The sequence below is a fragment of the Agelaius tricolor genome, unplaced genomic scaffold, assembly GCF_023055355.1.
Source record: "Agelaius tricolor isolate 1412-34295 unplaced genomic scaffold, bAgeTri1.0.p SCAF_22, whole genome shotgun sequence".
In the NCBI taxonomy this organism is placed as follows: Eukaryota; Metazoa; Chordata; class Aves; order Passeriformes; family Icteridae; genus Agelaius; species Agelaius tricolor.
The window spans coordinates 14,260,183-14,285,962 of NW_027269282.1; the positions used below are offsets into that span (position 1 = coordinate 14,260,183).

At 49.3% G+C, this 25,780-nt stretch overlaps 1 protein-coding gene across 4 annotated transcripts in view; it reads left to right on the forward strand.

Moving 5' to 3' along the window:
- INPP5A (inositol polyphosphate-5-phosphatase A) overlaps window positions 1–25,780 on the forward strand; it is a 184,264-nt gene that overhangs the window by 37,576 nt on the left and 120,908 nt on the right. For all 4 annotated transcript variants that reach the window (XM_071445996.1, XM_071445995.1, XM_071445998.1 and 1 more), the window contains exons 2-4: window positions 6,315–6,356; window positions 15,566–15,666; window positions 16,240–16,327. In XM_071445996.1, coding sequence (XP_071302097.1) covers window positions 6,315–6,356; window positions 15,566–15,666; window positions 16,240–16,327 — 231 coding nt within the window. The remainder of the gene's footprint in view (window positions 1–6,314; window positions 6,357–15,565; window positions 15,667–16,239; window positions 16,328–25,780) is intronic.

Here is a 25,780-nt window from a genome sequence, read left to right on the forward strand (position 1 = left end):
CTTTCCTATTTTCTTTGAGGAATATTTTTGAGTTGATCTTGTTCCTTTGTCTGCAGAGTTTAGGTGGGGCTCCCAAATGTCTGCATTGAGAACCTGAGACACAGCAGCTCTTTGGGGCAGCAAAGAAATTGCACGCTCCTGTTGAACAAGCAGCGTGTTTGTGGTGTTCCCTCCTCGCTGGCCTGTCCTGCCTGCAGGGAGCTGCTGCTCACCCTCCTGGCACCCTCAGGTCACCCTCTCCTGGCACCTGCGCCCACCAGGCTCTCCACATCCCAGAGACTCTCTACATCCCAGCCACGAAATTAAACTAAATTGGCAATGCTTTTGCTGACACAGATGTTCTTTATTAAAAAGCATTTGTTGTTCTAACTCATTTTTTACTTATGTGGCCAGAGGAGTTTGTTTTACATGGGTTCAGTAAATGGCCCTGGGCTCATGGGCTCCGTCCCATCCAGGGGCTGCTTTGAGTGCTGTTACTGCATCGGCCTCATCAGCTGAAGAACTAGAGCTTGTTCCAGCTGCTGCTCATGAGCTGCTTGCTCCCAGCCTTGCTTTTGGGGCCATCTGTGTGATTCTTTGGTTGTTTTAGAGTCTTATAACCTGTAAGACTGGTCAGTGATGTTCTCTAGGGTTTGAAAGATCTTGTCCAGATGGGAGCACTGACAGGACATGCTACCATTATTATGTAGATGGTAAAGACGGGTGGCTCTTTCCCCCTCCCCTATCCTGTGTTGTTTGAGGAGCAACTAATTGCATGGTTGTGGTATAATATATATATGTTACACACACACCTGCATCTATGTATGCCTTTACATCCAGATCTTTTGAAGAGGTAGGGACTTGCTTCCTCACCCTTGCTTCTGTTACATTATTCCTTACATTTCCCTCAGATGTGGCCGGAGTAGTTAATTAACAGGTCACCGTTTGCTGTTCCTGTTTTAGGCTGCATTTCCTGTGCTTCTGTGCTCAGAATTCAGCATCCCTGGCTGGGCAGGGCTGTCTCTTGGTCCTTTACAGACTGGGACAGGTGGTTTCGGTTGTTTCAAGGGCTGCTGGTTTCTCCTGTACGCAGACACCAGTTCATACACAGCTTTGGCTGTTCGGAAGCACAGAGCCTTCGAAACAGCCAGCAGGTGCCGAGTCTGTTTCTCTCAGCGTGTGCTGTGTTGTGCCAGGGAGCTCAGGCCCCGCGGTTCCCGTCCCTCTGTCCCCGCGGTTACCGTCCCTCTGTCCCCGCGGTTCCCCGTCGCTCTGTCCCCGCGGTTCCCGTCCCTCTGTCCCCGCGGTTCCCCGTCCCCTCTGTCCCCGCGGTTCCCGTCCCTCTGTCCCCGCGGTTCCCCGTCCCCTCTGTCCCCGCGGTTCCCCGTCCCCTCTGTCCCCGCGGTTCCCGTCCCTCTGTCCCCGCGGTTCCCCGTCCCCTCTGTCCCCGCGGTTCCCCGTCCCCTCTGTCCCCGCGGTTCCCCGTCCCTCTGTCCCCGCGGTTCCCCGTCCCCTCTGTCCCCGCGGTTCTCTGTCCCCGCGGTTCCCCGTCCCCTCTGTCCCCGCGGTTCCCGTCGCTCTGTCCCAGCGGTTCCCCGTCGCTCTGTCCCCGCGGTTCCCGTCCCTCTGTCCCCGCGGTTCCCCGTCCCTCTGTCCCCGCGGTTCCCCGTCCCTCTGTCCCCGCGGTTCCCCGTCCCTCTGTCCCCGCTGCCGGCTGAGCCGCTCGGGCCGTGTTCGCTGCCGAACTGCGCCGGAGCCGGCCCCGCTTCGGCTGCTCTTTGTATTCCCAGCGAGCATTGTCTCGGCTGAGAGGCGCTCACGGGAAGGGAGATCAGCCGGCAAGGTCAGCAGCGAGGGTTTGGTGTTTGCAGCAGCTGCGGCCGTGCAGCGCGGGGCAGGGCAGGGGCAGGGAGCTCCTTCCCGGAGCCGCTCCGGACCGCGCCTCGCACGCCAGCAGCGGGCCCGGGCCCGCCCGGCTCTGCCCGAGCCTGTCCTGGTGCTGCCCTGGCGCTGTCACCCTCCCCGGCAGGGGCTGTCCCTGCGGACACGGGCACTGTCCGGCCCCCGGGCAGTGTCCGTGCTCCTCCTGCTGTTCCTGGTGCTGCCCTGGCGCTGTCACCCTCCCCGGCAGGGGCTGTCCCTGCGGACACGGGCACTGTCCGGCCCCCGGGCAGTGTCCGTGCTCCTCCTGCTGTTCCTGGCAATGTCCCCCTGCCCTGGGCACTGTCACCTTCCCCGGCAGGGGCTGTCCCTGCGGACACAGGCACTGTCCGTGCTCCTCCTGCCCGCCCTCGCGGCCGTGCCGGGCAGCTCCTGTCCCCGTCCCCTGTCCCAGGAGTGGCGGCAGCGCCTTCCCCATCCTCTCCGCTCAGGCTCTGCTTTACCCCGGGTTACCTGCTGGCTTTTTTTCTCCCTTTCTCCTGGTTCGGCGTCCCGCGAGCCACGGCGTTGCTCAGCCTGGGAGTAAATTGGCCTCAGACTCCTGGATGACAGAGGCGCGTGTCCAACCCCTGCTTTTCAGCCTGTGTTAATTAGGCTGTGCTGTGTTTTTTCCCCGTACCTGTTCCTTGATCCTGGTGACTGTCACTGGGCTGTAACAGCACCAGGATGGGACTGTGCTTTTTCTGCTGCTCCTTGGGAAAGTTGCAGGCTTTCAGAAATGCAGAACTAAGGGACACCACTGTTGTGTTTGTAAGTTGTTTGTGCAAATGCATGGAATAAAAGCACAGTGTTTAAGTAAAAGTTTGGATTTTGAAAAATCTGCATTTTTCTTTCAATGTTTTTTCTTAAACTCATAATTCTGGTTTTGCTGTTTGGTCCTGGTTGGTTTGCCGACATGGGCTTTGAAATGTTGTGAACTCATGATGTGAACAGAACATGCAGATTACCATCTTTTTGTTTGTCATTTAAGAGTGTAAAGTGGGTACAAAACACCACATTAATAGCACCCAGCTGATGGGGGGTTTTGCCAGAATCATCTGTGTAATCCAAGAGAGCATAGCAACAGCAGTGCTTACAAGTCTATTTGAAAATAAAAAAATATTTAAATCCAGTGGATCTTTGAATATAAATGTCTAAAGGGTGCCAGTAAATTTACAAAGGCAATATAAGCGATCAAAAATACTGATCAGAAATTCACAATATAAATAATTCTGTTGGAACAACTGTGATTGTCACCCACGTTGGCGGACTCCAAAGAAGTTTTTGAGTAAGCCTATTGCTGGTCAAACAGAACTTGATCAGAGGTTTTGCTTTTCATTAAATAAGTAGAAAATCAATTATAGTAAAGGCAGGGAAAAATAACCTGTATTTTATATTTTTCTTTATGCGTCTTGAAGTATAAGATGAAAAGGCTCTGGGTCCTGCCTGGGACTGCACCCTTGGAGTCTTTGACTGCAGCAGGGCCCCTGTGGTGCTGTAGGATGCCAGGAGACTTCTGGAACTCAGGGTTCCAGTGATCCCTCAGCCCATGTGGGGCTCTTGGGGCTGTTTCAGTCAGGCATGTAGAAAAGGCGGCTGCTTGTGCCTTGTGTGTTCAGGCAGTGTGCAGAGTCCAAGTGGCCAGTTGTCCTCTGATTCATTTTGGAACCCAGTTTTCACAAAGCGAGTCAAGATTTTTTTTCCTTTTAGCTTAAAATATGAGCCTATTCTTTTCTAAAAATAAACTTCACAAAATAGAACCTGCTTTCTATAATTCATTGGCTTTCTTCCATTTCCCTCTGTACAAAGCTGAAAAGAAATTTTCCAAGCTGTTAATTTAGTTTCATTTAGTTCTTTTCCCTTTTCCCTTTTGAATGAAAGGCTCCTTATCCTGTCTAAATATATATTCTCTTTCTCATTTTTTTGAAAAGACTCCTTCCCCATATGAGTATATTTTTGCAATAGGCTTAAAGCTTTCCTGTTGGCTGTTGAGTGTAAATTTGTAGGAAATAGAAGTACTGGGGAGAAGAGAGACTACTTGTACATTGGATTTGAAAAGCCGCTTGTTTTTGGGCTGTTACCAGCTCATGTGGTGTTCATGTGTTCACAAGCTCACTGGTTTTTCTTATAAACCTCACCATTACAGTGACCAGTGTGACATAAATAGACTCCAAGTGGAAAGTCGTTGTGAAAAGAGATAGTTTGAGTGGGATTTGGAATTCCAGGAAAAGGTCAAAACTGCTTTTAATTGAGGGGAGCAGTGCATGTGGGACGCATGTCCTGGTTTTTTAATATGGCTCCCATGTGGTGTTGCTGTCTGGAAGCTGTGCTTGTTTGAGGGGAAGGGTTTCTATTTGTGGCTCAGTGGAGTCGAAATGTGTGCCTGAAGGCGGGATGAGAGCAGAGCCGCGCTCCTCCAGGCACAGGGGCATTTGTGGGCTCCGCCTGCGGAGTCCGGGTGTTTGAGGAGCAGCCTGCGGGGAAATGAGCAATGTGAGCAACCCGTGCTGGCCAGCCTGGTGCTCCTGGGCAGGAGGGTGGGCACAGGGCTGGGCTCCCTGGAGCCTGAGCTGCAGGGCCAGGGAGGATGGAGGGACAGGAGAGCCCTGGGCGCTTGGGAGGGACACCTGGAGCACAGACTGCAGCTCCTTTGGGTGGCAGGAGAGCCGGAGAGGGGCTTTGGGCAGGGCATGGAGGGACAGGGCACAGGGAGTGCTTCCCACTGCCAGAGGGCAGGGGCTGATAAAATGGCCTTTGGATTAGTGACCCGGGAGAAATTGGTTCATCCGTGAATGGGTATGAAGGGATTTAGCATCAAAGAGGACAGGGAAAAGATTAATTTCCATTATGTTACAGAAAGAATGAGATAATTTAATGAAGGACAGAGTGCAGAGAGAAGGGATAGGAAGAAGTCCAAAGTCTGTGGAAGACATGAAATATAATGTGCCTATTTTTAGACAGAAAAATAAGAGGAAGATAAATTGTCTTTCTACTTGATTGTTATCTCCAGTCCTTCAAAAGTTCAAATTGTTTCATTTATGTGAGGTGGCTGGAGAGGAGTCCGAGGTGAGGGCTGCCTTACAGAATTGTACCACAGAGTGGTGAAAGTGGAAAGAAAAGATGTGTTGGTGCCAGAGGAGGGACTGCTGGAGGAGGGCACAGCAGTGGGAGGCAGCAGGGCCCTTCCTGTGCTGCCCAAGCCATGGGCACACAGCCAGGGTGAGCCATGGGCCAGAGACAGGGCTGGCACAGGCTGGGCACACAGCCAGGGTGAGCCATGAGCCAGAGACAGGGCTGGCACAGGCTGGGCACAGGATGGGGTGAGGCATCAGCCAGAGACAGGGCTGGCACAGGCTGGGCACAGGATGGGGTGAGCCATGAGCCAGAGACAGGGCTGGCACAGGCTGGGCACACAGCCAGGGTGAGGCATCAGCCAGAGACAGGGCTGGCACAGGCTGGGCACAGGAGTCTGTGCTGGCAGCCCCAGAGACCTCCTCAGCACCCTCTTTCTTGGAGCTGGTTATAAGAACTTAACTTTTGTTTGGAAGTTTTGTCCAGCTCTTTGAAAAGAGCAGAGCAGAAGGCTGGTGCCTGTGCTTGCCTCTGGGCAGTTGGTGTCAGGGCTCTTTGTCAGGGATGGATGAGCTGTCTCTCTGTTTCCACTTTGATACGTTTCTGCTGCCTCCCACCAATTCTGGACGTTCCTGCCACTGCTGTGACAAGGAAGTCTGATTTGTATTGTTATTCCCCATTAGGATGTAAAAATTATCCAGAAGTCTTGTTGTTGAAGATAAAGCTCAATAAATCAATTCTCTCCCTCTGAGATCCCTTCTCAGCCCTCTGAGGCTGGAATCTGTTCCTGAAAAGACAGAACTTAGCACTTAACTGCAGTTTTGCTGTATCAGTTTTTGCAATTTCTGGAGCAATCTGAAAATGCCTCTCCCAGTTTGTCCTTGGCAGGAGGTCTGATGGGATGGAGCATCCCCAAAAGCGCTGTCATTCCTCTGAACCAGCTTGTGTGAAGTAGCTCTGGCTCATGGAAGCTCAGGTGGCAGCAGTGGTCTGGGTGTGGGCAGGCTGGTGGGGTTTCTGATCCCCAGGTGATCAATGTGCCCTTCCAACAGCACACAGTTCAGTGTGCCACTGCCTGATAAACACGTGGGGACGAGTGCTGTGCGCTCACACACAAAATGCACCAAGGCACCTTTTTGGAGAGAATCAGAGGGGGCTTGGGAATGAAGGGGTGAGGCCTGTCCAGTGGCATCGGGGAGGAGCATCCTCGTGTTTGTACTTTTTGCTTTAATTGTGAAAAAAGCTCCCTTCTTGAACGCACTGAGGAAACCAATAATATCACGATATTGCTGTAAAAATAGATTTCTCTTACTTGTAATTAATTTTTGCCTTTTGTTTTTCAGCCAGAAAATTTACAGAAGAATTGGCTTCGGGAATTTTATCAGGTAAGGTAAAGGTTTTTTTCTCATGGAGTTTTATGCATCTTTGTTTATGACCTAATTAGTAATGTCAGGATCTTTTGCTCTGTGAAGTGAAATTGCTATTTTATAGTGATTTTATTTTATAGTAAAAGACGGCCCTGAAAATATGTGTCTTCCTGGATTTCTAAGTAATCATTATAAAAATTCAGCATATAAGCACAATTTGTTCTCATCAACAATTCTCTGCCTAAAAAATAGATTCAGGTTTTATAAAATTGACTTCAGTTTGGCATGAAATGGTCTTTTTAAGTCTACTAAATAAGATATATATTTGAGTACTTAAAAAAAATCTGTTGGGAAGTTTAGTTTACCTTAAAATTGAAATACAACAATTTTGTCCTGTCTGCTCTTTCTTAACAATTTTCTTGTTTGGTAATGTGGAAGTATTGACACTAAACCCATATTATGAAATGTGCTGTAACCCTCTGGTGTGAGGGGGTTTTTAAAAAGCCCCTCTCACACACTGTGTTATTGTAGTAGAGACTTGACTTGCAGTCTTTGTGCGGAAATGTGGTGATAAGCAGGGAATGAGCACTGCTGGGGCATGGAGGTGCCATCCCTGGGCAGCAGCAGCAGCAGCAGCAGCTGAGAGCTCTGTCACTGCTGACAGAGCTTGGGCAGTCTGGAGTCCCACCGTGGGCTGCACTGGAAGGGCCTCAAGGGACCTCAAAGTCCATCTGGATGTCCTGTGCCAGAGGCAGGGACACTTTTCACTAAAACAATCTGTTCCAAGCCCTGCCTGGCCTGGCCATGGAAAAGCGCACCTGGTACTGAAGGGCCACAGCATTCCTTTATCCAGTCCTACCTCTCTTACAGAAAAATAGCTAAACAACAGAATGGTGCTGTTCAAATTGTAAAGTGAAACTGTGTGCAGAAAATATGATTAGCAGAATTTCATATTTTCCTTTTGTAATTGAAAGCATCCCACAAGTCTCTACATTCTCAGGTTGCCAGTGCAGCCTGTGACCTTTATTACGTTGATGTAAAATACTGCAATTCACTTTTACTGGCAAATTACTTACTTTACTGGTAAGAGATTTGCAAAAATCCAAGGTGAAGTAACCACTCTTACATTCTTTAGTATCTGCCAACTTCAGATTCATCTCTTTATTTTTCTTCTTCCACCTTGGTTGATCACTGCTGTATGTACATGGTGCTTGCACGATGCAAGTGTCTCAGCTAGTTCTGAGTCCAACCCTCCACAGCTTCAGGAAAAACTCTTCCTGTGCAGGAAATACAAATAAACATGGAGAACTCTTTATTTTTGGTTGGTTTTTTTTTTTTTTTTGATGGCTACATACTTTTCATCACCACATGACTGATTTACGTATCTGTATCAAGGAAACTCCTTCTGTGTTCATTTGTTTTCTGAAGTGGGATGAGCGCTGCAGAAGCACTTCTGAACAGTTTGTGGAAAACAGGAAGAGGCGGGGAAGAGAGCGAGCTGCTGGTATCTCAGGGCAGGGACCACTGACACGTGACCGAGCGCGGTCTGTCTTTGGCCCAGTAAATGTTGTGTGTACAGAGCTCCAAAGAGGAATACAGTTACCCATTAATGCTCCATGGTGCTAGTCTACTGCAGGGCCCAGAGCAGGGACAGTATTGCTGAGGCCAACCCAAGCCCATCCCTCAGCTGGGGGGTTCTGTTCCCTCTCCGTACCTCTGCCCTCTGTCCCTGCAATGTGAGAAGTGTATTTTTAAAAAGAAAAAGAAAGGAAGAATAGACAGAGTTAGCAGTGCTGCCCATGGCTGCTGCTGGCCTTGTCCTGCTTCCCCTCTGGGTCTCACAGCGGGCTGGCTGCTCACACCACGCTCTCCAGTACAGTAGGAAGTGGAACAAAACCTGACAAAAAGCTCCTTAGGGAAGAGACAAACATGTACCTGCCAAAAGTCACTTAGCACCATTCTGGCTCTGGCTTCAGAGCCACCCAGCAAATGTGCAGCCTCAGAGGGATTATTGTGTTCAATTCCACACGCTCTGTGCGAAACCTCTGTGAACTGAGGTTCAGCAGCAGCACTGGAAAATGACTCTTCGTGCCTCTTTGTAAACTTGAAACCAGATAAACCGCAGACGGCAGTTTTTCCATTCTTCTGAGGAATTCAATTTGCATATGCAGTTGTGTCAGGGCGGTTTGCATAACTTCTGAGGATGAGGGCCTTGTGTAAGCAGTCAAAATGTTCTCCACAGGAAAGGAAGAACCATTACCTCTCTAAGTTTAAAATGTTTCTAGAAATTAAACCTGTAATGTCTTTGAACTGATGTCAAAGAGCATATTGGTTAAAGAGCATTTTGTGGACTTGTTTATAAATTCCAGTAAATTAAAGTAAGGGATTTTATTGACTGTCATGGGTGAATACAAGTTACTTATGTGTTACCATTGGCTTATATGCCATATGCATTTCCAAGGACATGGTAGCATACAGAGGCCTAAAATAAGATTCAAATGTCACTTGTTCAATTTATGAAACTTCTGCCGTTGATCTACAAATATCCTATCCTACATCATTAACATGAAAAATGTGGCAGATCTAATGCTGGTAAGTGAAACAGTTTCTCCAAGAAATGCAAATGGGAAAGAAGATATCTTCAAAGACCCTTTCCAGGCTGGTTTTAGCAGCAGCTGCTGGCATAGCTCAGAGAGCAGCACGTTGGCACTGTGCTGTGTGATAGTGGGCTCAGGGTGACAGCACCGGGGTGTCCGTGTGCTCTGGCACGGCGCAGCACACGCTGTGCTCTGCTTGGCTTGTTGAGCTGGAGAGAGGGGTCCGGGTTCGGTCAAGGCCAGTGGGATTGGTCAGTGGGATCAGTCAGTGGGATGGGTCAGTGGGATCAGTCAGTGGGATGGTCAGTGGGATGGTCAGTGGGATGAGTCAGTGGGATGGTCAGTCCCTGGGATGGTCAGTGGGATTGGTCAGTGGGATCAGTCAGTGGGATGGGTCAGTGGGATCAGTCAGTGGGATGGTCAGTGGGACAGGTCAGTGAGATAGTCAGTGGGATGGTCAGTGGGATTGGTCAGTGGGATGAGTCAGTGGGATGGGTCAGTGGGATCAGTCAGTGGGATGGTCAGTGGGATGGGTCAGTGGGATCAGTCAGTGGGATGGGTCAGTGGGATCAGTCAGTGGGATGGTCAGTGGGATTGGTCAGTGGGATGAGTCAGTGGGATCAGTCAGTGGGATCAGTCAGTGGGATGGTCAGTCCCTGGGATGGTCAGCGGGATCAGTCACTGGGATGGTCAGTCCCTGGGATGGTCACTGGGATGGTCACTGGGATGGTCAGTAGGATGGTCAGTGGGATCAGTCAATGGGATGGTCAGTGGGATGGTCAGTCCCTGGGATGGTCAGTGGGATCAGTCAGTGGGATGGTCACTGGGATGGTCAGTCCCTGGGATGGTCAGTCCCTGGCATGGTCAGTGGGATCAGTCAATGGGATGGTCAGTGGGATCAGTCAGTGGGATCAGTCCCTGGGATGGTGAGCGGTGTCGCGCAGTGGCTCTGGGAGGGCGCCCCTGGGCCCTTGCTCCAGGCCCAGAGCGTGCAGCAGCCCCAGCCTGCGGGCAGGAGACACATCCACCCCCCGGGGCAGCCGTCTGCCTCGGCCCCGTGCTCAGGACTGCGCTGTCCTGGGCTCTGGGTCACCCTCCATGCCACACGGTGCCGCTTCAGAACCAAACCTGTGTTCCTGTCAGGAGTAGAAGGGGGAAAGATGCTGTAAATCTTAGGGTTTTCAGAGTTGGCTCTGGTTTCTAATGTTCAAAGCAGAAAATTGTGTTTGCAGTTGAAGACAATCTGCTGGAATCAAAACAAAAGAAAAAAGGCTTGTGAGCAAGTATGTCACACTGTGGCCCTGATCATCGGGAATTGCATCAAAGGGTGGAAAAGCCCCCTTGGGGGGAGGCAGGATCCAGTGAAATCCTGGTGCTGGGGATTGTGCCCCATCTCGTAACTGCAGATAGGTACTGGTAACTTGGATCTGAGAGAGCTGAATTTGGACTAGTCCTCTTCCCAGTAAAAATTCCCTTGCCCCAAAAACCTACACTGGAAATGAGGGGGGAAAGGGGTTGTTGGGAGAGAGTGGAAACAGCCTGAGGCAGCGTTTTGGAGTGTTTAATGTGTGATAGGGAAGACTTCAGTTCTTACCAAGAAATGGGATGACTGGTGATCGAGATGGTAGTGCTTAACAAGCAGTGGGGTGATTTGGTGAGCTCGCTGCTGTGCAAATGAGAATATGCACATGGGAGTTCTGTCCCACTTGTGCCAAGTGCCCATGCCCTGGCTGGCAGCCTCCATGTCAGTCAGTGCACAGGACAAAGACAGGGGAACAAGCTCCTGGAGCATGAATGAAGCTTCTGGCAAGCAAAGGTGTAGGAGCACAGAGGGAGAACTTTTATTGACTTATTTATTTACTTAGGACTCTTTTTCCTTTTCACTCTCTCCTTTCCCCATCCCTTGCCCTTTCTCCATCTGCACTGGGCCTTATGTTTGGGGCAGGAGGAGTTCAGGAGCTGGAGCTAGTGGAAATCTGCACTGATTTTAGTAACTGCCTTTTTGTGTCACATTCGTGGCACATGGTCATTTTAGATGCAAGCTTGGAGCCAGAGGGTTTTTTCCTCTAATGCCATTTTCCATGTTGCCTGATGTGTTTGAGAGTATTTTGAGCTTTTATTTGTAGTAATGCAGAAGTTAAAAGTTTACCTAATAGCTAAAGGTCATCTTGGTATAGCTGCATGGGAACTTCGTGTGTTACCCTTCAGAGAGAAGGAAGAAAAACAAACAAAAAAGGCCCAAACCAACCAAACAAAAATATCGCAAACCCCAAATCACAACAAAACCCCACCCAGCCACTCAAAGGTTGTTTAATTATTCTAGTGGACCTAATGCTCCTTTTTTAACTACAGGGGGTGATTAAGAGTTTTTTTTTTAAACTAGAGGGGGTGAATAAACTGTGTTGCAGCTCCTCCAAGCTGAGGTCCTGGCCCTTTCCCAGAGGGTGTTTTCCTCAGGTGGGGGCTGTTTGGGCTGTTTGTGTTGGTTTGAATCCACGGGCTGTACAAGGGTAGGGGGATGTGGGCCTGGGCTGCTGCTGTGTGCAGCCTCAGGGCTCTCCGTGCCTGTCCCCAGCAGGAGCCTCTTCTTCAGGCTTACAGAAATTGAAAATACTTGAAGTGCTTTAGGACCACACATGCTAAATTGTATTTCACAGCTCGTATTTTGCTGTCTTTTTTTAAGCAATCCTATTTGCACACCATCGAGGCTGGAGCTCCCGTTCAGCTTTGCTTGGGTTGAGGTCTGACCCTGGTGCCCTTGTCCCTGTGCCCCTCTCGGAGGGGCCTGGCCAGCAGCGTGGGGCTGTGTCTGTCTGTCTGTCTGTCCTGGCTGCTGCCCCAGTTCCAGCCTGGCTCCCCATCCCCTGCCCAAACAGGCAAACACCTGCAGCACTGGGAAGATGTTGGGCTTGTACATTCACCAGTTCTGTGTTCATACTCAGCTGTGCTGGAGCATCTTGCTTACTTACCCACATCCCCCAAAATAACTCCTGGTTGTGGCTTCCTTTACGCTGTTTTTGCATATCCCGAATTGAAAATAATGCCCAACTTTGTAAATACACTGTGCTGCCGTGGATGCAAATTCATTGTTTATATGGTCTCATGTATGATCTTTAACCTCTGGCAACTGGGAGTTTTCAGCTCTGAAGTATTCATTACTCATTATTATGTGCTGTTTGTTCTTCCATAAGAGTAGAAAACTAGTAAAAGGTAATGAAGCAGAGCCAATTTGCTTTTAGTTGGAGGGTACTTATTATATGAGAGGACATAACTAATATTCAGGTATGTTCTAGTGGTTTAACCTGCAAGAAATGCCACAAGAACCTCACTGTTATTAAGCCAATGCTGTTTCCCCATCAAAAATGACATAATTCTTTTTTTTTTTTTTTTAATACCCACTATGATTTCAAGTTCTCAAGGATTTGTATACAAACAAAAAAAACTGTGTCCTGCATCTTCAGAGCCTGGAAGTGTTTTCTGTTGCTGCTTCAGCACAATAGAGTTGTTCTCCAGTGTTGTCTCACTGCAGGACTCCCCATTCAGGGCTCCCTGTGACTGATGGTTCCTAAATCTTACTTGAAATAGTTTATTTTGTTTTTGTCTCACCAGTTTATATTTTCATGGGCTGTGTAAGAAGAGCTCTTCCGGAAGCAAACTCTCAACAGTTAAAATGAGTGACACGATGCTCAGCAGGTTCCTGAAACAGTGACAGTGGGTGTGTTGGCTTTACAGGATTAAATAGTTACACTGCTTTCTGATCATGGTGTCTTCATAGGGCTCTCCAAGTAGGTAAGGTCAGGGCTTGGAATCCAGAACTGACTGGGAGCAATGAAGCACATGGAGAATTGGGATGGCCTGATGTTAGGGTCCGCAGATGAGCTCTGTTCCAGAGCTCTGCTTCATGGGCTGTGTTTGGTGAGTATTGCTCTCCAGACAGCCAACAAAATGAACCAGCCAGGTAACCTTAGTGTTGATTGTCATTTGCTGCTGCTGGCTCTGATGGCAGCCTGCTGCCAGTGGTGCCTTGGGCAGTGCCTTGGGGAGAGAGGAACATCTGTACAGGGACATCTTCTCAGCAACGGTGTCTTAGCTGTTCGTAAATCTGTGATAGGAAATGTGTATCTGAGGAAAAGCATGTCCCAGTTCAGTATAATTTCTTGCATTTCAGATATGGTTTTAGACATCTGGTCTGTCACCTGCTTTTTTTTTTTCCCCCAATTAAACTTAATATTGGGTCCTGCTCTGGCTCATTCTCCATCCCTACCGATGGTGGCATGCTTTAAAGCAAGTTGCTGATATCCCTGTTGGCAGCAACCAGCATTAATAATCTAATGGAAGTGCTCAGTGATCATCAAACACCTGAGTGGGAGTATTTACTTTTTCCCTTTACCCAGTAATGCTGCAGCAGCAGCTCACCTCAGAATGCTTCCCCAAGCAGGTCAGTGCCAAGATGTTCCAATGACCAGGAAGCTGAGGCACAGAGAAGTGGCTGTTGGAAGTGACTCAGAAGCGCACGGCAGGCAGGACGTTCCCTTCCCTTCCCTCTGCAGGGGTGACCTGGTGAGGGCTGGCAGTGCTGTCTGGAGCTCCCTGTGTGACCTGGCTGTGGCAGCACACCGGGTTCTCCTTGCCTCTGGCGGGGCTCCCAGTGCCCTCTGCTGCTGGGGCCCGCTGGCACGGAGGGGCTGTGCTGGGCTCTGATGGAGGGGAGCCGTGTGCCAGCAGCGTCCCTGGGGAGGGAGGGCCGTGCTGCCCGTGCTGCTGAGCCCTGCTGGGCTGGCCCTGCCGTGCCCCAGGAGCCGGGGCAGGGTCCGGCACTGCCTCCTGCGGGCCCTCCCTGCTGCTGCTGCCCCCGAGCCGGGCAGCTCTGCCGCTTCAAAGCAGGGACCCGGGACTGCCTCTGGCTCAATGGAACCTGCTGCACTTCAGATTCTTTAATTCATTGTCTTTGAGCTGAATTGTCTAACGAGGTTATTTGTGCAATCAGGAATGAAGGATTTTGCACTCTGTCATCACATCAAATGGCAGTTTCTCTCCTCTGTTGTTTCAAAGACACATCCGCAACTGTTGTGGTGTCCCCTCCCTGGAAGTGCTCACGGCCAGGCTGGGCAGGGCGGGGAGCAGCCTGCCCGATGGAAGGTTTCCCTGCTGGTGGGGTGAAATGAGATAAGCTTTAAGGTCCCTTTCAACTCAAACCGTTCTGTGATTCCATGATTCCTAAAGACCTTTTAACAGTGATATTAGTCACTGATGATTTAAATAACTAAAAGCAGGAGTGCAAAAGTGTTCCATGTCTGTGCCTTTTGAGAGTTGCAGGGCAGAAAGGGGGGGCAGTCCCTTTTGTCTTCCCTCGCTGTGTGTGTTGAGGTTCGAGCCCTGCAGTGCCAGCGGGGCAGACGCTGTGACCCCGAGGGCAGAGCCCCCCGAGCCCTGCCCAGGAGCTGCTGCTGCAGGGGCTGCCAGAGCCCCCCGAGCCCTGCCCAGGAGCTGCTGCTGCTGCTGCCAGAGCCCCCTGAGCCCTGCCCAGGAGCTGCTGCTGCTGCTGCCAGAGCCCCCCGAGCCCTGCCCAGGAGCTGCTGCTGCTGCCAGAGCCCCCCGAGCCCTGCCCAGGAGCTGCTGCTGCTGCTGCAGGGGCTGCCAGAGCCCCCCACCCCTCCTGCCAGGGCTGCACGTGGCCTCTGTGCCACCCACGAGCAACGAGGGGATCCCATTTGGAGTTTAACTGTTCGCTCCGTGTATGCTTGCACGGGCACGTTGTTGGTTGTTTTGGACTGTTCCCTTTTAAAATTGAAGTTGTTCTGGAGCTTGTGTCCATTAATTCACACTAAGACATGGAATACAAGGTATAGAGACTCAATATTAAAAGAGACATTTTGGATGTGCTGTTTGCAGTTCTGAATAGATGCAAAGCAGAGAAAATTCCATAGGACAGAGTAACACTGAATGCTATAAACTATATTTGATTTGAGGTATGAGGAAAGGCAGACATTCTAGGGTTTTGGTATGGTAATTGCATCCTAGTGCTGACTATGTAGTATCTAAGATATTTGCAGTGTTCAAGACTAACACCTGGAATAGCATGATGGATTTCCATGTCTCCAGTGTTAACAGGTGTGTATGTGCATCTGTTAATTAAATACTTTTGTAAATAAGATACTCCATAAATAAAAATATCAAACACAACTACATAAGTGCTGCTAAACAGCGCTGAGAAGTTTTGTAAAAGTTGAAAAAAATCCACTCTAGCAAATGAATTGTTTGAACTCTTCTACCTCCCAGACAAGGAAAGGTTTGGCTCATCTTAATCATCTTTGAGGGGAGATGGAAAAATATATTTACATTTTAAATATAAATACTAAAATATATTTAAAATATATACACAGACCAGGAACTAAATCATAGTTTAAAAAAGGAAATATTAGTTAAGAATATTGGAGATCATAATTGTGTATTATGCATCTTTTATGTGGAGAGCAGATGATGGTGCCCTTGCTGGTTGCTGTGCCCGTGACCTCTCAGGTAGCAGCTGCCAGTCCTCCCTGAGCACCCAGGTCCGTGTGGTTCTTGCTGTGTGCTGAGCTGTGACACAGCCGTGCTGAGCGTTAAAACTCGCTTTTCTCTCTGTTCCAGGTTGTCCATGCACACAAGCCCCATTTCATGGCTTTACACTGTCAAGAATTCGGAGGGAAAAACTATGAAGCTTCAATGTCTCATGTGGACAAGTTCGTGAAGTAAGTGGTGGGGGCTATAGCCTGGCCCCCGAGCCGGGGACAAGGGCAGGAGCGGTCAGTTAGCGGTGGAACGTGCCGGGATTATTTATCCCGGTTTAATTTAATTTCTCCCGGTTTAATTGATGCCGGTTTAATTGATCGGGCTGGGAGGGAACGCGGGCAGCGCCGCGAGCCGCGGCCGCGCGCGCCCTCTGCTGGCGGCGGCGGGAGCCGCGCGCTCGGGGTCGCGCTCGGGGTCGCGCTCGGGGTCGCGCTCGGGCTGCGGCAGCGGCGGCACAAATCCCCCAGATTCCCCGGTGGTGTCGGCCCCACAGACCCGCGCCCTTCCCAGCCCTGTCCAAATGGCACTGGGAAGCTGACGATCCGCACCGAAGGTGCAGCTGATGAGGGCAGATCTGGAGTGTGCGGGCAGGTGTCGGGGACAGCTGTGTCCCTGAAATTCCCCCCAGAGGACAAGGGAGGCCCTGGGTTCCTTTGGGTGATGCTGGGGATGTCACAGCACAGAGCAGTGCTGAGGCAAGGCAGTACATTCGTATCTCCCTTTACATGCTCAGTCTTTTCTTTCTCTTTCAGAGAACTGTTATCAAGTGATGCAATGAAAGACTACAACAGAGCTCGAGTTTACCTGGATGAGAACTATAAATCACAGGAACATTTCACGGTAAATTTCTTTATTTCATGAGTGTAGTTTAACCGAAGGTGAATTTCTTCTGTTTGGGATTTTTGACCCATGTGGGACTGTGAGCTGTTTCCATCCTGATGATGATTATGTTTTTACTACTACTGCGTTTTACTAAGAGTGTTTATTCCGTGGCATGTGTACCTGCTGATTTCACAGAGGTCCATCCATGTGAAATGAGCAGAATATCAATGTGCAGTGTCTTTTGTTCAGAAGGGTTGTCTGAGGTCTTTTTTCCTCCAACACTAACTTTGGCAGCTCAGAATCACCTTCCATTCCAGAGCCTGTCAGTGTCTGGCAGTGTGAGGTGGCGCCAGCACTGAGTGTGATGAGCTGGTGACGAGCTTGGCAAGGGTTCAGGGCTTGTGTACGGATCTCCAGAGCTGGCTCACAGCCTCCCTGGCCTGAGGCATGGTGGCAGCAGCCAGAGCACAAGTTTGCATTAGCACACGAGCGGTGTTCAGGTACATGTGTGCGGGGCTGCCTTTGCTGCAGAGCAGAAAGGCTTCTGTGCTTGCTGCCAGTGCTGTGCATTGTGCCAGCACGTCTGCTGTGTGTCCAAGTGATCACTGCGAGGTCGTACAGGAGAAAACATCCCTTTGGACATCTCCCTTCTTCCCAGGGCAGAAGCTTCCTTCTCCCCCAGTTGCAATGTCCCCAGTTCAAGAGCTAACGTGGTTTCTTGTTTCACATACCAGCATTATTTTCTAGGCACTGTGTTTCTTGCAATATTCCCCAACCACCTTTGTACTTTTCCTTTTCTTTTCATAAATATTACTTTGCATTTTTTTTCCTAATCCTTCATTTACTAAAGCTGGGCCTTCCAGGGGAAAAAAAAGTTCTGTCAACATATTGATTCAATAAAGGGGAAAAGAAAAAAAAGACAGCTAGTGCCAATGTTGTTTTCCATGGAAATTGTGTAACCAAAAACATGTTCTTACTGTTTGGTTAAATTACCCTCTGTTGAAGTGGTGACTGTAAAGATAAAAAATGGGTTTACAGAAGTGTTTGATGTGTACTCCGCGTGATAGGCTGTTTGTGACTTTAAGAACCTTTTAGAGCTGAATCTGCTTAGTGTGGAAAAGGCAGAACCCAAAGGAAGAGCAATTATTCAATGATGTTTTGTGTTACTATCACTGGGAGGAAATGCTGCGTGCTAGAGGAGTGTTTTATACCTTCATTGTTAGACTGTGGTAGTAGTGGCTTGCAACCAAAGCCCAAAAACCTAGAAAGGAGAGAGGGTGCACTTTCACGTTGAGCTCCTTAATATTCTGACTTGTTAGAGTCTGTTTCTTGGCACTGAATGCTCCCAGTCTGCATTCACAGATCCTGGCACTGGTGTCAGGAATCAAAGATTCATAGAAATGGTTTTTCACACTTGATTTGAACTGGCAGAGCTCCAGCTCCTCTGCTCCATGTGTGTGTACGTGTGACTGTGCAAGCAGGGGTTTCACATGTGGTGTGTCCATTTAGGGTAAAGTTTTGCTCTTATCTCCTGTGTGGTTTGCCTGGTACGATGTCACGTGTCTCCGTGTTTCTTGTCAGTTCTATTTGATTGCAAAGTTCTGTAACTTCTGTGGGCTTTTTTCCATCCCTTCTAAGGCACAGACTTGGCACAGATGGTAGCTTTGGCGTTATATTATTACCTCTCTGAAATAGAAATGTTTATCATATATTGCTGTATAATGCTATTTGCTTTAGAAAGGGAGAAGCCCAAGTAGTTACAGTTTGGCTAACCTTTATCCCTGCTGCTCTCACATCCCCTTTTTTACCAGTTTTGGCATCACTTCCTCTGTAAGGCTTTCCTTGGCTTGGCTCCTGCAGAACTAAACCAGATTTTGCTGCCCACAGTTACTCAGCTTGGCCGTGATAGGACTGGCAGCAAGATCTGAGACAGCACTATCAGTGGCCTCTGTCTCCAGCTCACAGCAGCACAGGTGCAAATTGCACATGAGAAATAAGAAACCAGTGTAATAATGAGGTGTCTCTAGTGGAGCCACTTGGTTTTAAAAACTAATAATCCACATTGTATGAAGGATCAAAATGGATGGTTTTGCATCATCCCAGACATAAATCTTAATACCAGGATTTGTCATTTATGGTCACATATACCAAATCCGGTGTACGAGCAGCTGGTTTTAGGTCTGGGGAGTGCGGTAGGTGCTGTGATGAGGGAGAGAGCTGTGGTTCAGTGGATTGTGTTTGTTCTGCTAGGAATGATGGTAGGGTGAGACTGTGTGGGATTTTCTCACAGTCAAAACTTACTAAACACATGCACAGAATGAGCCCCAGAGCAGCGAGTGCAAGGCTGGGGAAGGTGCTGGGGCAGCAGGTCCCTGTCCCAGGGAGGGGTCAGCCCGCAGGGTCAGGCTGGGCGTGCAGCTTGGGGCAGTGACTGCTGGCCCAAGGCGTTCATTAGGGCCAGGCCTTGGGGGCAGCAGGGGATGAAGTGTTCGTGTCACACTTGGGAGAGGCACAGCTCTCTCAGATTTAAAAATGATAAAATGACCTGAAGATGAATCTCTTGGCAGAGAGCTGCTGCATTAGAGCCGATGCCTGTCAGCGCTGGGAAGGGGGCAGTGCTGGAGCTCAGAGCTTCCAGCAGTTATGGATGAGGATGGTGGGTGACAGCCTCCGCAGGGCTGACAATGGCTTCCCAAAAATTTCAGATTAACTAAACTGGCAGCTGTGCTGCTGTCTCAGTTCTGACTGGAAATACCAATAGCAGTCAAGGGTGGATAAACTGGCTCATGTGCTAAATTTCAGAACTCAAATAACTTGGCAAATCCTTGTGAAACACAGCCTCCTGTAAATCCCTGTTTGAAAGCATGGTGCTTTCTTTTGTTGTATAAAATGTTATATAGGGGGCAGATTTTGATTGCTGTTGAAGAGTGTACAATTAATGAAAAGACAGATGTAAGACTGAAATAGGTAAAAATCTGAGAAGCTGAAAAATTCAGTACATTGCGGGGTTTTTTTGTGACTATACTTAATGGACTTCACTTGTAGCAAAACAGGTCTTTACAGTTCCATTGATTTTACCAAACATCCCATTATTTACATTCTCTGTTAATTTTATTGTACTTGGTATATTTCATGTAAGGGGTAAATTATAAATCTTGTCATTTTTCTATGTGAAGAATTACTCAAAAATAGTTGGGTGCGTTGAACTTTTGCATGTCAATACTTCTTGAATAACCCAAGTTAATGGTAAATAAGGTGTTTTTTTCTGGAATAAGAAAATGTACTAAGGGTAAATATCAGTCAGAAATACATTGATGTTTTCATCAAATCCATAACTATTTTTATATGAGAACACATCAGTATAATCAGTGACATTTTTATTGTAATGAGATCAAGTCTAGTTTTGTTTTGTGCCGTGTATTTATTGATTTCTGGAGTACTCAGTTAAGGTCTTGCATTGCTTAGCAAATCCTTGGCTTCCTTTTCATTGTTCAGAGAAGACAGAGGAAACTCCTGTGTATCTTAAAGCCTTCTTGCTGCCTTGAACATGTGGTTTCTGTAGGTTGGGAGAGAATCTTTGCTGGAGTTCATCAGGCAAACCAGACCTCCAAGGGTGAGCTGACCTGAGCTCTCCTGCCTGGAGTGTTCAGGAAGCATTTTGAGAGCTGTGTGGCTGGCACAGCCCTTAGCTGATGGGCAGAAGCATCTGCACAGTGGGGTAATTGCTCTACTCCCCAGTATAGGCTTATTTTTAAAAAATAAACAGAGTCTTCCATTGTCTGTGTGCCTGCCCGGGCCCACAGGTGACCTTGCAATGAACAAACAGAACAAATAGCCACTGGGCTCTACGTGATGTGCTGAAGTTCCAGCCTCCTCCTCCTCCTGGTAACAGCGCAGTGCACTGCAATTAGTTCATTGTATAGCAAGGTTTCATTCAAATTAAAAAAACAGAACAAAACCCATCCTTTCAAAACCAGTGTTTCTGACATTAGAGTGATGTGTTTAAACAACACTGGAGCCTCAAGCTGCAAGCAGAATTTTATTAATACCGATGGATTGAAGGGAGAGAGGATGCTGTGCTTGCACAGCTCCCCGTGTTTGTGAGATAATGGTTGAAATGAAACATCCCTGCAATAACCTCCTGGGGGGTGGACAAAGCGAGTTATAAGTGAAGAATCCAGTGGTAGCAGGCATTTTCCTGACCAGCTGTCCTCCCGCAGCCCTGCGGTTCCGTTACTGAGGCAGAGCGGTGTGGGTGCCGGAGGTGGCAGAGGCAGCAGTCAGCCAGCACCCATGTGGTCTCCGGCCATCGCGCCCCTCTCCAAGGGCGCGGATCCTGGGGAGCTGACTGTCCCTCTGGCTGCCCCTGCCATCTGCACTGGTGCTTGGTGGTGCCCCTGCACCCGTGGGGCAGGACGGGCTCACTGGTGGCCCCAGGCCATGCAGCACCCGGTGCTCCTCCCCGGGGGTGGCTGGCACCAGACTGTGGGAACACTGAGGATAAAACAAGTCCAGGCATTGCTAGGGCGTGCAGGAAAAGGTTGTGCTTTCTTTTTTTCCCCCGGATTGTTTTTAGTTCACACACTCTGTACCAGTACTTTTTTTAATGTAACATGGCTCTTACTCCAGGGTGGATAATGCACTGGTAGCCTGCAGCAGCATCCAGGGCAGACCTTTGCTCCAGTCACTATCCTTAAGAGCAATAACCTGAGCCAGCATGACGGGGGCTCCAGTGGGGGAGCAGTGGTCCTGAGAATACAGATGGGCAACATGTTATTCAAGTGTGTTATTGTACCTTAAAATTATATCTGCTCGTTACTGAGAGAATAGTAAAGTTAATTTTTGTTAGATTAATGATACTTGAGTAATATTTTTGGTTGAGCTGAGTTCAAATAATTGGCCATTAATTGAAAAAGGAAATTGAAATTAATTTATTTTACACATAAATCCTGTCGTAGTTATTAATGCATCTTAGAAAATATCGTCCTGTTCCCAGAAATGGATGGTGTACACTGATTCTCCTGAGCTTATTAGCTCTGTCAATTTAGAGTTTGGTTAAGTAAAAAAGATGATTTAGGAAGAGAGCTGTAATTGAATTGAATATTGAGGGAATTCACATGGTGATGAGTTCTCAGCCCACTTCTTCATTAGCAGTATTACAGGAATGTTGAGGCTCGGCAGAAAGGCAGGATTTCCCCAGGAGATGGAGCTGGAGCTCCAGGCTGCAGTGCCCAGCTGCGGGCGCTGGACACCCTGCAGGAGCCCCGCACTGCGGCTGGGGACACGCTGGGGACACACTGGGGACACACTGGGGACACACTGCCACCAGGCTGGGAGGGCGCGCTGGGGACACGTTGGGGACACGCTGGGGACACACTGGGGACATGCTGGGGACACGCTGCCACCGGGCTGGGAGGGCACGCTGGGGACACACTGGGGACACACTGGGGACACACGGCCACCAGGCTGGGAGGGCACGCTGGGGACACGCTGGGGACACACTGGGGACATGCTGGGGACACACTGGGGACACACTGCCACCAGGCTGGGAAGGCACACTGGGGACACACTGGGGACACACTGGGGACACGCTGCCACCGGGCTGGGAAGGCACACTGGGGACACACTGGGGACATGCTGGGGACACGCTGCCACCGGGCTGGGAGGGCACACTGGGGACACGCTGGGGACACACTGGGGACACGCTGCCACCGGGCTGGGAGGGCACACTGGGCACACACACAGAGGGCGTCTTTCAGGGCCAGTGCTCTGGCCCTGGGGAGGCTGGAGAAGGGGCTCTGCTGCTGCTGCTGGGATGTCGGTCACAGTCCCAGATTTGTCACTGTAGCCCACTGCTGAACAGGAGACTTTAGAGTGTGTTTTCTTGCTTCTCGATTACTGGAGTCTTGAAGTGAATTTTCTTTTACTACTCACATGAGCCTGTTTCCATCTTATCCTTTCTTCCTCCCTCTCCTTTCTGTAGAAAGATAATTTGTATACCAGTGTTTACTTTTATACTGGTATCTGTAAAAATTATGCCAACCCAGAGAAGCAGGAATTTGTCTGCGTGGGTGGCAGCAGCACTGCTTGGCAAAATGTGATGATCTCTGGAGGAAGGGTTGGAGACTGGGCTATTCTGTAAGTGCAGGTGATGCCACAGGAGCCACAAGTGTCATTCAGACTCTCTTCTCAAATTAACTCCTATGAGGTTCATCCACAGAACAATCTTCTGGGATGGAGAAAAGTCCAGACTTCTTTCTAAGAGGCACATATGAGAAACCTGCAAGTGTTCTGTCATCATCAGTTTCCCACATCACTCCTGAGCAAATGCTCCCCTCTGTCTCACTGTTGTTTTGTTTTCCTTAAGTGATAGGTTAGTATAAATATTTTTAAACAAATCTTACTCTGCCAGTCCTTTGGGATTTTTTTGTTTTATTTAAGCCCAAGGAAGCAGTGTAAGGCTAGTGGCAGTGAGAGAGTGCCCCGGTGCAGGCTTGGGCAAGAGCTGGCAGCAGAGCACTGGTTGTGTGCGAATGCTGGCTACTTGGATACTTGTGTGATCTTTACTTTTTCCTAGCTCTACTTACTAGGCAGAATAAAAGGAATAAAACCATTTGAAAAACATGTTAGTATTCCTTATAAAGGGCCTAAAATGCCAGAAGCAAATCTCCAGCCATGTGCTTGCATGCACAGAAATGCTTCTAGCGAGGTGTGTGTGGTAGAAAAATGGAAATGGAAAAATGAGAATTTAAACCGTCTGTAGGGAAAATGCAAAGCAGGATGGAGCCTCGTGGTGGCAGTGCCTGCCAGGGATCAGGGCTGGTACTGCGCTTGGTGGAGACTGGTTCTGCACATGTTCCAGCAGTTCTTACCTCACTGTATCCATCCTTATCCCGTTCATCGTTTTCATTGTAACTCAGAATCCTTTCCTTTTACAGCCTTCTGCTTTTTCAGGAGTTTTAGTGAAATACACGGTTGGGAACTTCTTGAAATGTGCGTCACAAAGTTTGACCTCTTCATTAGCGTCTATCTTCTTGTAATTTAACAAAAATGGGTTTGTGAAGAAAGCTGGTGAATGTCAAAGTTAATCCTATAGCTTCTGACAAAATCCTAGAAGAATGGTTGTAGAAGTATTGTCATTCAGTGACGTGGACATTTACTTATTACAACCACCTGAAATGAAACTTCCCACTTAATTTCTTAGGGAACTAAGTTGCCTGTCAGGTAGTATCTTCCAATCTCTTCTAGGTGGGAAATGGAATTTGAAAGGTGTTGCCACAAGCAAGAACCTTCCTTTGGTTTTGAGTTGTCTTTTTTCCCGTGCATTTTTGAAATATATCTCTTAACCCATCCACAGAGTTCTTGTTGGGAGGGCATGGCTCATCTTCCACCTGTTTTCTGACACTTTTATATAATTGTGAGAGGAGGAATAATTATAAAACAGTGAGGGATTTCACAGATCAGTAGCCCAGTAATACAGCCATGTGTGCATCTCTGTTGCTTACAGATGTGCTAGTGCTGAGGAAATCGGTGATAAAGCGGCTTCTTTAACCACAAAATTGTTTTACTGTTTTGTATCAGCTATGGAATTCCTATATATAATTGAATTTTCTATGGCTGTGAATTTTATATTCATCCTGCAGTTGTGTAACAGACGACATGGTTAGGGGAAAAAATTATTTGTAAAGAATAATTGCAACCTGTTTTTGTAGGAGTTCATCTATCTAAATAACAGCTGCAATACTTGAAATTAAATGGTAGACTATAGTCTCTGTACACGAGAAGAAATCAACTATTTTAAGCTTTTAAAGGTTAAAAAAAGAGACTTTTCTAATTGCTGCTGCAGAGGTGAGGCTAAAGCAAAGCCTAGCTCTCCTTTCCGGCAGAGCCTGCTATGGCTGGCGGTCCTTGGCCGGCGCTCGCCGCACACAGGCAGCCCCGAGCCTGGTGTCCCTGCCGCCGTGTCCCTGCAGCCGTGTCCCCGCCGCGGGTCTGGGGGAGCTGTGCGGGGCTGGGCTGGGAGCGCCCGGCCGACGAGCAGCAGCTGCTGGGCAGCGGCTGAGGGCAGCGAGGCGGCCGCGGCCGCTGTCCCCGCTCCGGCTGGGCCGCTGTCCCCGCTCCGGCTGGGCCCTGTCCCCGCTCCGGCTGGGCCGCTGTCCCCGCTCCGGCTGGGCCGCTGTCCCCGCTCCGGAGGGCCGCTGTCCCCGCTCCGGCTGGGCCGCTGTCCCCGCTCCGGCTGGGCCCTGTCCCCGCTCCGGCTGGGCCGCTGTCCCCGCTCCGGCTGGGCCGCTGTCCCCGCTCCGGAGGGCCGCTGTCCCCGCTCCGGCTGGGCCGCTGTCCCCGCTCCGGCTGGGCCCTGTCCCCGCTCCGGCTGGGCCCTGTCTCCGGCTGGGCCCTGTCTCCGGCGGGCCCTGTCTCCGGCGGGCCCTGTCTCCGGCGGGCCCTGCCCGCGGCTGCTGGAGGGAGTCCACGGGCCGGCAGGGTGCCGCGGGCAGGACGGCACCGGGGATGTTTCGGGACAGACAGTGTTTGGGGTTTTGTTCTGCTTGTTTTGTTTGCTGTGTGTTGCGGTAGGAGCAGCAGAAAGCGCTGAGTGCCGGGGCCGTTCCTCGCTCGCCCCGGGCTGCCGGCAGTGGGTCACCTGTGGCACTGCCGTGGGGCCACCTGCTCTTGTTTCAGTGCACGAGCAGCTGGCATTTTTGTTTGCTTCTGCCTTGCTGCATATTTAATTACTGCATGTTCTTAAAGTAATTTGACCAAAGATTTATGGAAAGAGTTATTGGTTGGCTCAACACATACCTCAAACGGTAAATCTTCTCAATCATCTGCCATTTGTTTGACAACTCTGCTTTTGACAGTCCAGTGATATTGCTTACATATTTCCAAGGCTTTGGCTTGGAGTCCATGGCAGCTTAAGACTTGTTGCCTGCTTTTTGCATGAGAGTTCTCCATTTTTACTTAGCTTTTTCCCTTTTATAGTACATAGTACTTGAAGAACATAGAACTTAAGGAAGTACATGTCTCTTGAAGAATAATTCAGTTTGATAAATTTGTTCTATTCAAACAGTAAAGAATATTGAGCCAAAGCATGACTAGTAGAGATTCTCACTTACTGTGAATGGAATAAAAGTTTTGTTTTCTCGCCTGTTATTTTAATACAGTTTCTTTGCAAAAATACAGCAAATCTTCTGGAAGTGAAAGGAAGGAAATTTCTGCGGCAGGGGAGCTGGGAGCAGGCTTTGCAGGGTTAAAGGCTGTCTTGGTACAGGCACAAGGCTCACGGCTTTGTGGCATCCATCCCCTCCCCAGTGCAGGGGCTGACACTGCTGTGCCCTGTGTGTCTCTGCCTGTCCGCAGGACCCTGCTGTGTGGCGCTGGGTGCAGCGGAGCAGCACCAGCCCGGAGACGCTGGAGCTGCCCCGCTCAGTGCAGGCCCGGTGCTCAGTGCGGGTCCGGCTCAGTGCGAGCCCG